Raw genomic sequence first — 15709 nt, 5'->3', positions numbered from 1 at the left:
GTTACCGGTTGCTTTTTCTCTAACTTTAGTTCTGAAAATGCAATTCCTGTTATTTGAGTAGAATTCGAAGCCATATCAATGTTTTTTTTTTTTCAAAATTCAGGAAATGTATTTGCATTTCTTTAAAATCTTATAAATTGGGATTGAGCAAAGTTGTGAAGCTGAAAACACTTTTCTGGTGCTTCATTTAAGAAGGTTTTTTTTGTAAGTTTCATTTTCATAATACACATATTTAAAGGTCATCAAAGGTCACTCCCCTCAAGAGAGAGGAGTGGGGTTAGGTGCTTCAAAATAACTGACCAGACCTTACTCTAGTCTGTAAACTTATCCCTGAAGGTTTCATTTTCCTATCCTAACCCCTTCACAAGATAGCAAAAAGTAGCTAAAGTAGAATTTTATATTTTTTTCATGTAGATTTGGCCATCTAGAGCATTTTGTGGTAAAATTCTAGTCCATTGACTTCTTGCTATCTTGGAAAGTTGTTGGGCTAGAGAATTGAAACTTTCAGGGATGTGTCTACAGGCTAAAGTATATCCCGGGAAGTTATTTTGAGGTCCCTAACTATACCCCTTCCCCCTCCTCTATATAACGCAGTTTTTTGTGCATTACAGTTTATATTTTGGTCAAATTTGATCCTATATTACTATTAAAAGTGTAAATCCTTGCTTACCTTAGAAAAATTCAACTTTTCACTGTTTTTTAAGCTACTATATTCCATAATTAGTTCACCGGCATTGAAAAACAATTATTACCTTTTATGGTATAGTTCAAAATGGAATGTATGCATTTAAATTCACCCTGTTTGAAACTCTTGTCTTTAAATGGCTTTTCACAGGGGTGATACAGGTAAGACATTCAACTTTTAAGGGGCTTCTCACTCAAAATTATGATTCGTTGCTACAATTGGGTAAGGTTTATGTTATATGTGTGTCAATAATGTTTATTTTGTAAATCATAACGGCATAGAGAAAGTCAATTTCTTCAAGAAGGCCCAATAATGATTCTTAGAAACCTGAAGAGAGGCGAAACAGAAATTTAGAAATTTAATTCCATAATTAGTTCAATATATTTGTATAATTCTAGTCCCCCTCCGCCTCCATACTCCCCCTCCATACCCCCCTCATACTCCCCAACTTATGGAATTAAATTTCTCTAGCCCAACAACTTTCCAAGATAACAAGAAGTCAATGGACTAGAATTTTACCCATTTTGTTACCAAGGAGATATGGAACAGACGGAGGAACCGAACAATGACGTAAAAAAAGATTATATCAGATTCGTGGCTAATGACAAACTTTTTGGATGCAAGAAATAATTAAATTTACCATAAACGCCGACAGTTGAACAGCAGAACACAGCTATTAATAATAATCTCATTCTCGGATTTAGTGTTTATCCATATTCTACACTATCAAATGTTATTTGACTACTGCAACAAAACAAACTTATTTTGGCTTTGTTTCAGTCGGGTTTGCCTTTGACATTTAACATTGAACCCGCTGGGCTGGTCTTATAGCTTATAGCATAGCGTTAGGTATAAGTATAGAATTTGGGCTGTTGAGAAGAAAACGTGTTATGATTCATACTATGTAAATTAATTGGAGTTAACACATTTGGACTGGAGCTCCACTATACCTTAAGATTTACAACCCCCCACTAATGTGCAAATATTTAGCCCAAATTATATGTTTGTCAAGTGTCGCTCTTGTTTCAACCCGTGTGAGCTTAAATTGAATAAAACGTGACAAAATAAAGAACCACAAAGGCACATAGGAAATAAATAACTTGGGTTATATATTTGAACATTTGGGGTTTGGGATTAAAGTATAGTAAAGCTGCAGTCAAAATGTGACAAATAAAATTATTCTGCATATTGTGAAGTAAAAAATAGTTTTTTTAATATGTTTCCTTCTGAACAGCCCCAATTCTAGGCTTATACCATTTGATCTTTTAAATGCTAATCTTGTTCGTTAAATCTAAAGAAAAAATAAGTCTTTCCGATAAAATTGAATAATAAGTTTGAATAGAGAAACATCGCTGCATTTCAACCTCTGAGATATTATCATTTTATTGCTAAATATATCGCTATAATAATGATAATAAATAATAATAATATATAATAATAAATATATATTTATTACCTTATATTATTATATATACTTATAGTATATATTCTTAAACCTTATATATTACGTTATAATAATAATATATTATTAAAAATATTTTACTATTAAATAAATAAATTAAATATATCATTTATTATATGGAAATAAAGTACCAAGCAGAAATTTGAAACGAACAAAAATGTTTGCTTCACAGATCATACAAGAGCGTCAGAGAACCGGGCTATGCTTGGCAAAGTGAATTTTAGACGAAAACTTTCGTGCGTAATTTTCCTAGTGATGGTTGAATTGGCATTCAATCCAGTTCAAGATAACAATATTTTTATTTGAATATCCTGCTCAAATATTTAAATAACAAATGTTCATTTGACCTGTTTTATTAACCTGCAAGGTTCAATTGACCGGCATGGTGGCTTATTAATAAAACAATTCCCGAGTAGGAATTTAACACAAATAGGAGGTTAAATTTAATACAATATTAACCCAGGTTGGAACAAATAAGAATAGTAATGACCTAATAGATGTTGACTCACCCTTGTTCAGCTGTCAACCTTCGGTTGACAATTCTCCCCGTATCTAATTTTAACTAGTGGGCTATTTAAGAAAAACAAAGTTATGGTGCTGGGAGGTGGAAAGAAATTTTTCCAAAGTCATGTTCTATCTAAACATTTCTTTACTTGAAAAATGTTTGTATGCCAATTTTCAGACAAAAATTGTACCGTTTTCAAGAAAAAAACATTTTTACGCAAATTCAATAATTGCTCCTTCAAAGATACAAGATTTATCCACAAAACTAGCTTAAAATAAACTCGCCTGTGATAATTTTCTATATATATTGAATTGGAAAAACTAGGGTTTTACTGAAAAGAGAAAACCAATGTAAAAGATCAATGTTATCTTACGAGTAGAAAAACCCACAAAAATGAAAGTAAAAAGGGATATAGCATCAATGTGTTTGGCTTTTTCAGATACTGCCACTTGTGTGCTCATGAAATTATCACGAGGAACTTATTTTATCACTCACTTGGAGCGTGATAACTATAGTAGTGACGGCATTATCGATTCCACAAAACAGATAGGGGGTATACTACTGGAGCTAATAGCCTCTTAAGACTCTCTTACGTGCACTTGTGTGTTATACATTACTATAGTGCACCTGTAATGGTATAGTACACCTGTGTGCTACGTAATAGGGTTTGTTTACCTCAAGATGCAGATTTATGAAACGCAATATGAAGTGTTTACTTTTGGTTGTTACATAATAGAGCATGTTTGTTCACTGTCTGTTTGAGAATTTGAGAAGGGCCAGGGAAAAACCTTCAGGATCCGCTAGTGGGATGCTTCCAAGACGCCTGTCCCTAGGAAGCAATTCCACAGGACCCCTAGCCTGATTGGGCCGGGCCTCTAGGAATCTCTTCCATTGGAGAAGAGGGCTCCAAACAGTCAATTCCTATGATGGTCCTAGCATCCAATGCAACTGGGACCCTAGCCTAACTACTGGGGGCCCTAGCAACTAATCCCAACGGAGCCCTAGCATTTAATCCAATCAAGGACTTGTCGTCCAATTCCAACAGGTCCCTAACCTAGCTTGACCACCGGGGGCCCTATCATCTAATTTCACTGGGGCCCTTGCATCCAATTCCAGTGAGGGACCATAGCAGTCAACTCCAAAGGGGCCATAGCAGTAACTCCCAACAGGGCCCTAGCATACAATTTCACTGGGCCCCTATCATCCAATTAAAATGGTTCCCTAGTAACCAATTGCAACAGGGGGGGGGTCACTAGTCAAGTGTGAAACCCCTGGATGTAACTGAAAATAACGCATTCTCTCATGATTTTTTTTTCAGTGCCCATGTGGGAATCCCCGCTTGTAACTGAGGAGGACACACACGTAGGGGTGCTACGTAACGAGGATGCACACGTGGGATGTTGCATAATATTTTAATAGAATTTTTCTTCAGTATTTCAGTTTTCTTCAAGGGTGTTTTTTTTCATGGCTTATTTTTCGAGATTTCATATTTCTTTCAAGACGTTTTTATGTCACGGAACCTTTATAGTCAAAATATTTATTTTCCGCATTAGGATTCGATCGAGATTTCTACTCAACAGAATTTGGCGCTAGACAGTTAGACCAAGAAAGCCTTTCTAATATTTTTATTTGGGGAATACTTTCTACGTGATAGCCTATTCCATGCACAGAGAATTTCCTGTCTGCTTTCTAGAATTATTAAATAGATCGCGTGTTTCCTATGTCTACAACAATTGACATGCATTGAAAAAATTAATTACTGGAAATTGGTGACATTTGATCGATACCTGCTTGTTAAATAATGCTTTAGAGGGTACTATATATAGCGAATTATTTAGTAATAGAGCCCTTTACTGTTTTGGAAATTGATTGGGCTATCAGAGGTTAAATAAGAGGGAGAATATTACTATGGCTAGAACATTGTACACCTTCATGTACGATCAACTATCTTTCTTTTCCTCTTCTTTTTAACAGCTATAAAACAATGTGATTTCTATGGGATTTCTTATGCAAACTTGCACTGCATTTAATTGATTCAGTCTTTTTCTTACTTGCTAGTAGGCTAGGTTAACCTAACTGGTCTAACCTACACACACCAGGTTAGGTTAGGCTAGATAGTGCGCCATCCAGCCTAGTTTAACCTTACCTAGCGTGTACAGGTTAGGTACTAGCATGTAAAAAAAGGCTAAATCCTTAAGAACAGTATGAGTTTACATGAAAAATACCATAGGAATCACATTGTTTTTATAGCTGTTAAAACAAGCTTTGAAGGTTATGGAGACGTGATTTGATAGATCTAACAAACCCCGGTTGTAAAAAATTGATCTTGGTCCAATGTTTACATGTCTAGATGGCCTAATCTGGCGTGGTTTTTTGGTTATGGGGAGCCTTTACAATCTAGCAAAAATATATTCTGAAGTTCAATGAAATGTGACTTCTTGGTTCTTATGATTCACATTTCTCATTGCCACAAAAAAATTCACTGTGCCAACATTAATTTTTTTTTGATCATTATAAAGCTCGGTAGGATTGACTCGCAATATACTGGACATAAACACTCCTCTTGTGGTATCATTTTTGAAGCAGCTATCTTGTTACTAGATGAATGCTGTGAAGTTTATTGCTATAAATGGAATCTCCTATGCAACATGATTAAGCATAAGAGAAAAAACGATGTTGTATAACATTAAACTTTATAAATCGAAATGGTTTTTATGAGAAAATAATAAGTATATCAATGAAAACGGTCATGAAATAAAAAATGAAATAAAAGAGTAAATTCGAGGGATATGCAGTGTGTGTATGTAGGTGTGTGTTTGTGTGTGTTTGTGTGTGTGTATGTGTGTATGTGTCTGTGTGTGTGTTGTGTGTGTGTGTGTGTGTGTGCGTGTGTGTGTGTGTGTGTGTATGTGTGTGTGTGCATGTGTGTGTGTGTGTGTGTGCATGTGTATGTGTGTGTGTGTGTGTGTGTATGTGTGTATGTGTGTGTGTGTGTGTAAACAATTATTTTTGTAAGAAAATACCCATGAAAAGACGGTGCATTTGTCATTCATCGAGTGTCACAGGCCTGGAATTGCTATGGAACATCTTAATCTAACAGTGAAATGCCAAGTTTGTGTTGTTTAAATAAGGAAATTGGTCATTTTTGATTTACAAAGTTGTTTTTGCGGGGGCAAAGAATGAAAACCCTTATGTGTGATAATTTGCGCCAGAGTTAGTCATCGGGCTGGCACATTGTACCACGCCGACCTGAATTGCCTGGAATTTTCAGAAGAAACGCTATTGAGAATTTTCCTTTAAGTTTAAATGATATATTCTAGTCTAAACAAATATTTTTGTAGGAAAATGTCTGAAAATGCTTTAGTTACAATAATAATAACCAGAGGGAGTCGTATACTATCTCTAGCTTGCCAGGGATGCATGAATGGCCTCTTACTAGCAAATTCTACACCTTAAAGTTAAGCTGGGGAAGTTAAAAGAATTTTTTGACGGAGGGGACTGAAATCTAGCACTCAGCCAAAGAAAAGAGACATTTTCATTAAAAAATCTGAGAAATATCTCCATATGTGGGTTAAATTTACAGGACACTATGCAAAATACAAAGAAGAATATTTTTCAAATTACGAGCCTGAGAAAATTTGCGTTATTTTAGAAAATAGGGGGAAACGCCCCCTAAAAGTCATAGAATCTTAACGAAAATCACACCATCAGATTCAGCGTATCAGAGAACCCTACTTTAGAAGTTTCGAGCTCCTATCTACAAAAATGTGGAATTTTGCATTTTTTGCCAGAAGGCAGATCACGGATGCGTGTTTATTTGTTTTTTTGTTTTTTTGTTTTTTTTTTGTTTTTTTTTCCCAGGGGTGATCGTATCGACCCAGTTGTCCTAGAATGTTGCAAGAGGGCTCATTCTAAAGGAAATGAAAAGTTCTAGTGCCCTTTTTAAGTGACCAAAAAAATTGGAGGGCACCTAGGCCCCCTCCCACGCTAATTATTTTCCCAAAGTCAACGGATCAAAATTCTGAGATAGCCATTTTATTCAGCGTAGTCGAAAAACCTTATAACTATGTCTTTGGGGACGACTTACTCCCCCACAGTCCCCGTGGGAGGGGCAACAAGTTACAAACTTTGACCTGTGCTTACATATAGTAATGGTTATTGGGAAGTATACAAGCGTTTTCAGGAGGATTTTTTTGGTTTGGGGGAGGGGTTGAGAAGAGGGGGATATGCTGGGGGAACTTTCCTTCGAGAATTTGTAATGAGAGAAGAAAATTTCCATGAAGGGAGAGCAGGATTTACTAGCATTATTTAAAAAAAACAATTAAAAAATAAAAGTGAAAAAGCTTTTTCAGCTGGAAGTAAGGAACAGCAATAAAACTTAAAACAAACAGAAATTATTACCCATATGAGGGGCTCACCTCCTTCTAATACCTCGCTCTTTACGCTAAAGTATTTCCGGTAATTTCAACTACTTATTCTACGGCTTTTGTGATTCAGGGGGTCATTCTTAATGAATTGGGATAAAATTTAAGCTTTAGTGTAAAGAGCGAGGTACTGATGATGGGGCGAATCCCCTCATATATGTAATAAAAACATGAGAATACAAAAGTTCTTTACGTAAGCTAATTTATAAGTTACGTAAATCTTTTACCAATAAAAATATTCGTAAAAAATTAAAAGTTTTAGTTGCCTTTTTAATTAACCAAAAAATCGGGGGGCAACTAGGCTTCGTCCCCCGCTCTTTTTTTCTCAAAATCATTCGATCAAAGTTATGAGAAAGCCATTGAGCCAAAAAAAAAATATGCAAATTTCGTTTTGATTATTCCTCTGCGGAGAGCCAAAATCAAAACATGCATTGATTCAAAAACGTTCAGAAATTAAATAAAAAAAACAAGTTTTTTCAACTGAAAGTAAGGAGTGACATCAAAACTTAAAACGCACAGAAATTACTTCGTATATGAAAGAGGCTGCTTCCTCATAAACGCCCCGCTCTTTACGCTAAAGTTTTTTACTGTTTTAGAAAGAAGAATTGAGAGAAAGAGTCAAACTTTAGCGTAAAGAGCGGGGCGTTTATGAGGAAGCAGCCTCTTTCATATACGAAGTAATTTCTGTGCGTTTTAAGTTTTGATGTCACTCCTTACTTTCAGTTGAAAAAACTTGTTTTTTTTATTTAATGGCTCAAAGAAACGAGGCCTCGCAGAAGTATTTATTTATGTGACTTAAATTTACTTTAATGCTAATCCTCCCCCTCCCCCATGAATAGGTTGCCAGGGCTCCCACCTTTGTTCAATTCATACTTTCTTGCTTATATTTTTTTCTACCTTTTTAAGTTTTCTTTTTCCGTTTGTTGGGTTTTAAAAGTTTTTTCTGTGATTTCATTATTTTATAATTTTCTCTTATTAATAAAACTTTTATGTAGAACAAAAAGTCTTGTTCCAGGAAGAATCTTCAATATAGTTCACTAATTCATCTTAACTATCTTGTAACCTGTGCACTTTGGTATGCTCGTTCAAGATTACCTTTAGCATAAGTGTAAAATCCTGTATAGTGAAGAGTAAAAGAAATACTTTTGACCGTATATGAATGTGTATCATATTCTAGCCATAATGATATTCTATCTCCTACTTCATCACTGATAGCAACTTCGAGATCCGATAGAGTAAATGGCTCTACTACCAAAAAATGTACTAAGAATAACCTTCAATATTATCTGATAATTTCATCTAAAGCATGACTTAACATTCAGGTACATATCAAATTTAATCAATTTCTAGTATTCAATTTTTTCTCCTGTATGTCAATTATTGCAGACATAGGAAATACGTGGTTCATTAAATAATTCTAGATAGCAGGCAAGAAATTGTTTGTGCGTGGAATAGGTTATCACGGAGAAAGTATTCCCGAAAAAAAATAGATAGGCTTTCGTCGTCCAGCTGTCTTGCACTCCATTCTGTTGAAGGGAAATATTATTTGAATTCTGCTCCGGAAAAAAGTCTTTGGATTGTAAAGGTTGCCTGTGAAAAAACGTCTTGAAAGAAAAATCAAAATCTCAAAAAAGCATTTAAAGAAAATAACGCCTTGAAAGAAAATTAAATCCCGAAAAAAATATCTTAAATCATTATTTAACATCCTGCGTGTGCGTTATCATCATGTAACATCCCCACGTGAGTGCCCTCCTTAGTTACAAGCGTGGATTCCCCGACAGACCCTGAAGAAACAAGTCACTTGAGAATACGTCATTCTCAGTTACAGCCAGGGGCTCCCAACTTGAATAGTGTTCCCCGTTGAAAATGGTTGCTAGGAGCCTGGTGAAACTTGAGGTTAGGTCCCCGGTGTAACTGGATTCAAGGACCCCATTGACACTGATTTCTAGGGCCCCGTTGGAATTAGTTGCTACGGCCCCCATTGGAATTGACCGCTAGGACTTCCTTCGCAATTGGATGGTAGAGCCACGAGTGAAATTAGATGTTATGGCCCTTGGTGGTTAGGTTTGGTTAGGAGCCCGGTGAAATTATAAGATAGGGCCTCGATGGAATTAAATGCTTGGGCTCTGTTAGAATTAGTTGCTAGGGTCCTCGGTGTTAGGTTAGAGGGCCGGTGAAATTGGATTCTAGGACCCCGTTGGAATTGGTTGCTAGAACTCCGTAGGAATTTAGTGCTAGAGACCCCCTCCCCAATTAGAAAAGGTTGCCAGAGGCCTGTTTGAATTTTATGTTTTGGGACCCGAACTTCTCGCTTTATTCACTGTGGAGCCCTCCATTTTCTGGAGGAAAGATTAGCAAACGAAGGGAATTCATTCGGAGATTGCTTCTTGCATGGTCGAACCGCAATATCACCACCTCAATTTCCAAATGAATTGGTTTGCCCTTTTTTGGACGTCATTTGCTCTCTGAAAGGTGTCGTAAACTTTATCAAAGCTGGAACTCGTGTTTTGCTCTAGCTTCACTTAACGTAAGCGATGATTTTACCATAAGTAGTCGGAAAATGTTGAGCTTTAAAGCATCTGAACGAATTTGTCACAGAATCAATTTAGCGGCATATCCGTCACTAACTACTATAATCGATCATTTAATCTATTTGAAAAATCCCCATAAGCATTTTTTCTAATGACTCCTAGCAGTTGAAGTCAGCCTGGCACAATGTACCAGTCCTTGATTACATCTCCGGTCGACATTATAACACCTAAGGGTTTTTCAACCTTTTCCCCACAAAAAAAAATTTATAAGCTAAAAGATGACCATTCAACAGTGTAAACTTCCAATTTTATTGCTAAATTGCGATGTTCCATGGCAAATCCCAGCCTGTGACAATCAATGATTGACACACGGCACCCTTTGACAAGTATTATCACAAATAAAGCATTTTTCAGGCATATGCAAGCGAAAATATTTATTTACGCTAGAACCGATCGTTTAAACTGATGAAAATTTTTCCATTAACGTTTCTTCTGATGATTCCTAGCAAATGAAGCCAGCGTGGCAAAACATACCACCCACTCTGACACTCTTCTGGTGCAAATTATCATGCTTAAAGGGGTTTTCAATACTTTTCCCTCAAAAATAAATTTATAAACTAAAAAATGGCAACTTTTTTTATTTGAACTTATTTCGTGATGATTTTTGTTTGTGAAATTAGTTGCATTTTTATTTCTCTCTTCGTGAAAGTGGTAAATTGATTTTTCCCCTCGTAAAACTGGTCTTGTTCATGGAACTTCTTGTGTGCTGATTTTTTATTCTTCGAACTTGTTGCGTGCTAATTTGTCTTTGTGAAACTTGCTGCATATTATGTTTTCTCATCGTGAAATTTTTAAATTGATTATTCTCCTCTAGAAATTAATTTTTTTATGAAACTTGTTTTGTTCAGATTTTTTTTGTTTGTGGAATTTAACTTGCTGATTTAGGTTCAAGAAGCTTCTTGCATGTTGATTTTTCTCGTCGTGAAACTTGTACATTGATTTTTCTACTGTTAAACTGATTTTTCTCATGGAAATTGTTGCAATCTAATTTTTGTTAGTGGATCTTGTTACGTAATAATCTTTGTTATAGAAACTTATTTCATCTTGATTTTTCTCTTCATGTAACTGATTTTTCTTACGGAGCTTGTTGCCTGCTGACTTTTGTTCTTGGAATTTGGCGCATGCTGATTTGTGTCTGTGATATTTGTCCGTCAAACTGTTGATCTATCGCTTTGTGAAACTTTGTGAGCTTGTTACTTGCTGATTTTTGTTAGTGGAACTTAATACGTGCTAATATTTGTTCAAGGAAAATGTTTCAGGTTGATTTTTCTCTTCCTGAAACTGATTTTGTTCATGGAACTTGTTACGTACTGACTTTTGTTCGTGGAACTTGTTATATGTTGATTTTCGTCCGTGAAACTTGTTGTATATTGATTTTTCTGTTTCTGAAGCTTGTATATTGGTTTTTCTCTACGAAAATTTAGTTTTTTCATGGAACATTTTGCAGGCTGATTTCTATTCGTAGTGCTTGTTGCGTGTAGATTTTTCTCTTCGTTAAACTTAAACAGTGAAAGAGTCATGGTGCACTATCCCTTTCGAAAGCTAGACTGATTTCTACATTGAGATCCGTGTTGTATAGCTCTAAAAGGCAAAAAGAATTCCCTGGTCTATTACCCGCTATGAAAACAACATCTTCTTGCATAACGCTTTATAAAATCAATAGGTGTCTAGACCACATAACGGGACCCCATTGTTCACGTTTAAAATCAATACATAAAAGGACTCCTTCGTCTGTTACCTACAATGATAATTAAAAAGCCTTATGTACCCCAAAAAAACTATTTAAACAATGGACTAAGATCATTTTTTACAACCGGAGGTTCTCCACTTGATTGGCCGTCCATGATGCTTTTTTCCATACCCACAGGTTTTCAAACAATTAAAATAATAGCCAAAAAAATGTCGAAGAATAAATTTGCGTAAGTAAACAATTACGTTACAAAAAGGTGTGCTTGATCAATCAGTAACACCTGCTGGTTACTAGGGTCTCAGAACTTGTTGCTATTGTGTGCGCTGATAGTATTTGTGGGGCCTACACTACTCAATTGGTTGAGCGTGAACTAAAATAAAGGAGATTATTATTATTTGCGACACTAAATATTCTATGAAATATATACGAAATGATTAAAGTTATCTATCCAAAGAAAGGGCCTGAGAATTCACAATTGTAGCCTAGAAATTGAGTATAACTATGGCCATATCCAATGGTATGCAAAGGTCGGTAGAAATAGGGTTGTCAGTAAAACTGACATCTTAAGAGTCCTTCATTTTGATCACCTTCCTTTTCGGTTATACTTGATTCTTGAGTGGTGTTTTCTAAATTTGTAATTCGAGACTGCTGAAAGTTTGACTTTTCAGGTTCTTCCTTTGCCACTGTCTTTGTCTTTGCCACTGTATTTGTCTAAAAAATTGCTTAAAGGGAAATAAGTTAATTGTCACTAAATAAAAAAGGATGAAGGGGTCACGGTCTGAAAATAAAATGTTAAGTAAATCAGTAAGATGAATTTGTCATAGAAAACATTTTACATTGCATGAAATTTGAAAAACTTACGCTGGATATCCTTAAAATCGAAATCTAAATGAGTGTTGAATTAAAATTTAAATAAAATCATATTAACTTAAATTCTCTTATCAAACTACGAAAACATTATCCCATTACTGAAGTTCTTTTTTACTAATACACAATGACTGTTTTTTTCTTCTCGTGAAACTGATTTTGCTCATGAAATGTATTGTGTGAAAATGTTTGCTCGTGGAACTTTTTGCGTTCTGACTTTGTTCGTGAAACTTCATGTATGTTGATTTTTCGCTTCGTAAATTTTGTACATTAATTTTTCTCCTCGTGAAATTGATTTTCTTTCTGAAACCTGGTGCATGCTGCTTTTTACTCTTGAAACTTGTTGTCTGTTGTTTTTCTTCGTGAAACTTGTACATTTAGTTTTCTCCTCGTGAAACTGATGTTGTTCCTGAAAGTTGTTGCATGCGGATTTTTCTCTTTTTGATACTTGTATACTTATTTTTCTTCTTTTGATACTGATTTTGTTCATAGAACTTGTTACTAGTTGAGTTTTGATCATGAGACCTGTTGTATGTTGATTTTTCTTCAAGAAACTTGTACATTGATTTTTGTCCTCGTGAAACTTATTTTTGCTTCGAACTTACTGTGTCCTGGTTTTGTTCATGGTTTTTGTTCATGGAATCAGCTGATTTTTATTTATGTAACTTGTTGAGTGTTAATTTGTATCTTCGTGAAACTTGTACACTGATTTTTACCCTTGTGAAGCTGATCTTGTTGATGGAACTGCTTGGGTCCTGATTTTTGCTTGTGGAACTTATTGATTTCTGACTTTTTTCGTGAAACTTGCTGCATGTTGATTTTTCTCTACATGAAACTTGTATATCGATTGTTTTCTTCATGAAACTCATTTTTCCTTAGGTTCCGTGACCAACTGTGTGAAATTAGATCATGCAAAAAATTCCATTAACAAAGCCAAGTGAACAAAATACATGATTTTTTTTGTAGCGAACTGATTTTGTTGATGAAACTTGCTGCATACTGATTTTTGTTCCTGAAACTCGCTGCGTGCTGTTTTTTCGTTCATGGAACTGATTTTGTTCATTAAAATTATTGCGGGTTGATTTTGTTCGTAGAACTTGTTGCGTGCTAATTTTTGTTAATGAAGTTTCTAGGTTGTTGATTTTTCTCTTCATAAAACTTGTATATCTATTTTTCTCCTTATGAAAAAGATTTGTTCATGGAATTCGTTGTGTGCTGATTTTTGGTAATGAATCTCGTTTCATGGAACTCGCTGCGTGCTGTTTTTTTTTGTTCGTGGAACTGATTTTGTTCATTGAAATTGTTGCGGGTCGATTTTTTTCGTGGAACTTGTTGCGTGATAATTTTTGTTCATGAAGTTTCTTGGTTGTTGATTTTTCTCTTCATAAAACTTGTATATTTGTTTTTCTCTTCATGAAAAGGATTTTGTCCATGGAACTTGTTGCGAGCTATTTTTTTGTTCGTTGAATTGTTGCACTTTGATTTTTTTCATGAAACTTGTTGCATTTAGACTTGTCTCTTTGTGAAACTTGTACATTGATTTTTCTCCCTTTTGATACTGATTTTGTTCATGGAAACTGTTCCGTGCTGAGTTTTTTACATGTAACTTTTTGCATGCTGATTTTTTTATGAGATTTGCTGCATTTTTATTTTTCTCTTCGAGAAACTTATACAACGATTTTTCGCCTCATGAGACTGATTTTGTTCATGTAGCTTCTTGTGTGCAAATTGTTGTTTGTAGAATTTGTTACGAGCTGATTTTTGTTTGTGAAACTTGTTGCATGTTGATTTTTCTCTGGGTGCGTATTTTCATTCGTGGAACTTGTTGCCTGCTGTTTTTGTTTAGGGAGGCAGCTCATCCTCCCTAAGCCTTTTTCCCCAAATATAGCATATCAGGTCAAAACTTCGAGATAGATATTTTGCTTAATGTAGTCCAAAGGTCAAGTAAATATGCCTCTGGGTTTGGTAAACCCCCAGTTCCGGGACAAAGGCTGTAAGTTTTGCAAGTTGCCCAATATTAAGACCCAGGGTCCTTTATTGGAAAAGAGGACAAGTTTGATCTAGAGGGTCAGAATAGGGTTAGTGTATTAATTTAAGATTTGAACATAATTTTGAGAGGGATCTCGAAGACAATCAAGACGCGCTATGTGCTTGCTGGTTGTGAAAAGGTAATATCAACAATATCTAAGGAACTTCTGAGACCATTAAGTTGAAACTTTCAAGCTATGCTGAGAAGATGTTGATGAGAGATTAAAGGGTAAGCAAACACCCCACCCCCTCGGTTCTTGTTCTTTGATTGCCCCCAGGTAAACATTGTTTGAAATTTTGAAATTGTCATTTTGTTCAAGCTAGGCAAAAGGTCTAATAGCTAAGCCTGGCGGGATACCAAGCCCCCAAAGCCCCAGGGCAAGGATTGTAAATTATACAATTTAATCATTGTTTACATGCAGAATTTATCATTAGGAAAATTGAAAATGTTCTCTTTTGTGTGTAACCAAAAAGGCTATGTGTATTAAGGTTAATCCTTGGAGAATGTTGAGGGACATGTTGAACTAAATCAAAAGGCCCTATATATATGCAGTTTATCAAAAAGGAGGATCTGATAAATTTTAAGAATGGGCGAGGGCAAGTTGAATTTTTCATGACATGTTGAGGGCGATGTTAGAACGGGGTCTAAGGGCACCCTGCCGTGCTCTTTTAGTTGATCTCCCTCCAGAAACATTCGGTCAAAATTTAGAAATAGTCATCTTGTTCAAAATATTCAAAAGGCTAAATAACTATCTATGGGGATAAAATAACCACCATCAGCTTTTGAGAGGGAAGCCGAACGCAAAAATCCCAATTACGCATGCTGGTTACCAAGAATGTGTTTTGGCAGTGTTTAAAGAGCTCCTGACGGTATTAGGTTTAAACCTTCACAGAATGTGAAGGGGGGTTTTAAAAATCTGTCGGAGGGCACCCAGCCCCATTACCCTTTTTAGACGCTCCCTTCCCCCGTTTATTTTGTTCAAAACGGTCAAAAGGTATAGAAACTCCTGGGCAATGGCCCCTACATCCTCATGGCAGAAATTTTGAATTGTACAATTTGTCCTTTTTTCATGCACAATTTATCTTTGGGAAACGGGGAGATGTTTGATTCTGGGTTTGTCTGGAAAACTAGGGCTATTAAGGTAAAACGTCGGGGAAAGTTGAGGAACACGTTAAACTAAATCAAAAGATACTATGTGGGTCCAGTTTATCAGATTTTCCTATTAGTAATATCTAAAGAACGGCAGAGGATATTAAGTTCACAGTTTCAAAGCATGTTAAAGGGATGCAAAAAGTAATTGGATGACGGCCAGTCCCTTTTCTATTTCCTTTTATGCTGCCTTCTCTTTAAAGATAACTTAAATTTTGGAATAGCCATCTTTTTCAAAATAGTCGAAAAGTGAAATAGCCATAACTCCAGGTATGACATGAGAACCCCAAGGTAAGTGCTGTAAGCT

The 15709-nt window shown here is 35.6% G+C and overlaps 1 protein-coding gene across 1 annotated transcript in view; it reads right to left on the bottom strand.

The window, feature by feature from the left end:
- The window catches only part of LOC136036457 (uncharacterized), a 70582-nt gene extending 69094 nt beyond the window's left edge, over positions 1-1488 (bottom strand). The window contains exon 1 of the mRNA XM_065718701.1: positions 1326-1488. Coding sequence (XP_065574773.1) covers positions 1326-1377 — 52 coding nt within the window. The 5' untranslated portion in view covers positions 1378-1488. The remainder of the gene's footprint in view (positions 1-1325) is intronic.
- Positions 1489-15709: the final 14221 nt, after the last annotated feature.

This window comes from Artemia franciscana, chromosome 15 (genome assembly GCF_032884065.1).
Source record: "Artemia franciscana chromosome 15, ASM3288406v1, whole genome shotgun sequence".
Classification (NCBI taxonomy): Eukaryota; Metazoa; Arthropoda; class Branchiopoda; order Anostraca; family Artemiidae; genus Artemia; species Artemia franciscana.
This window is presented reverse-complemented; position numbering and strand designations above follow the sequence as displayed.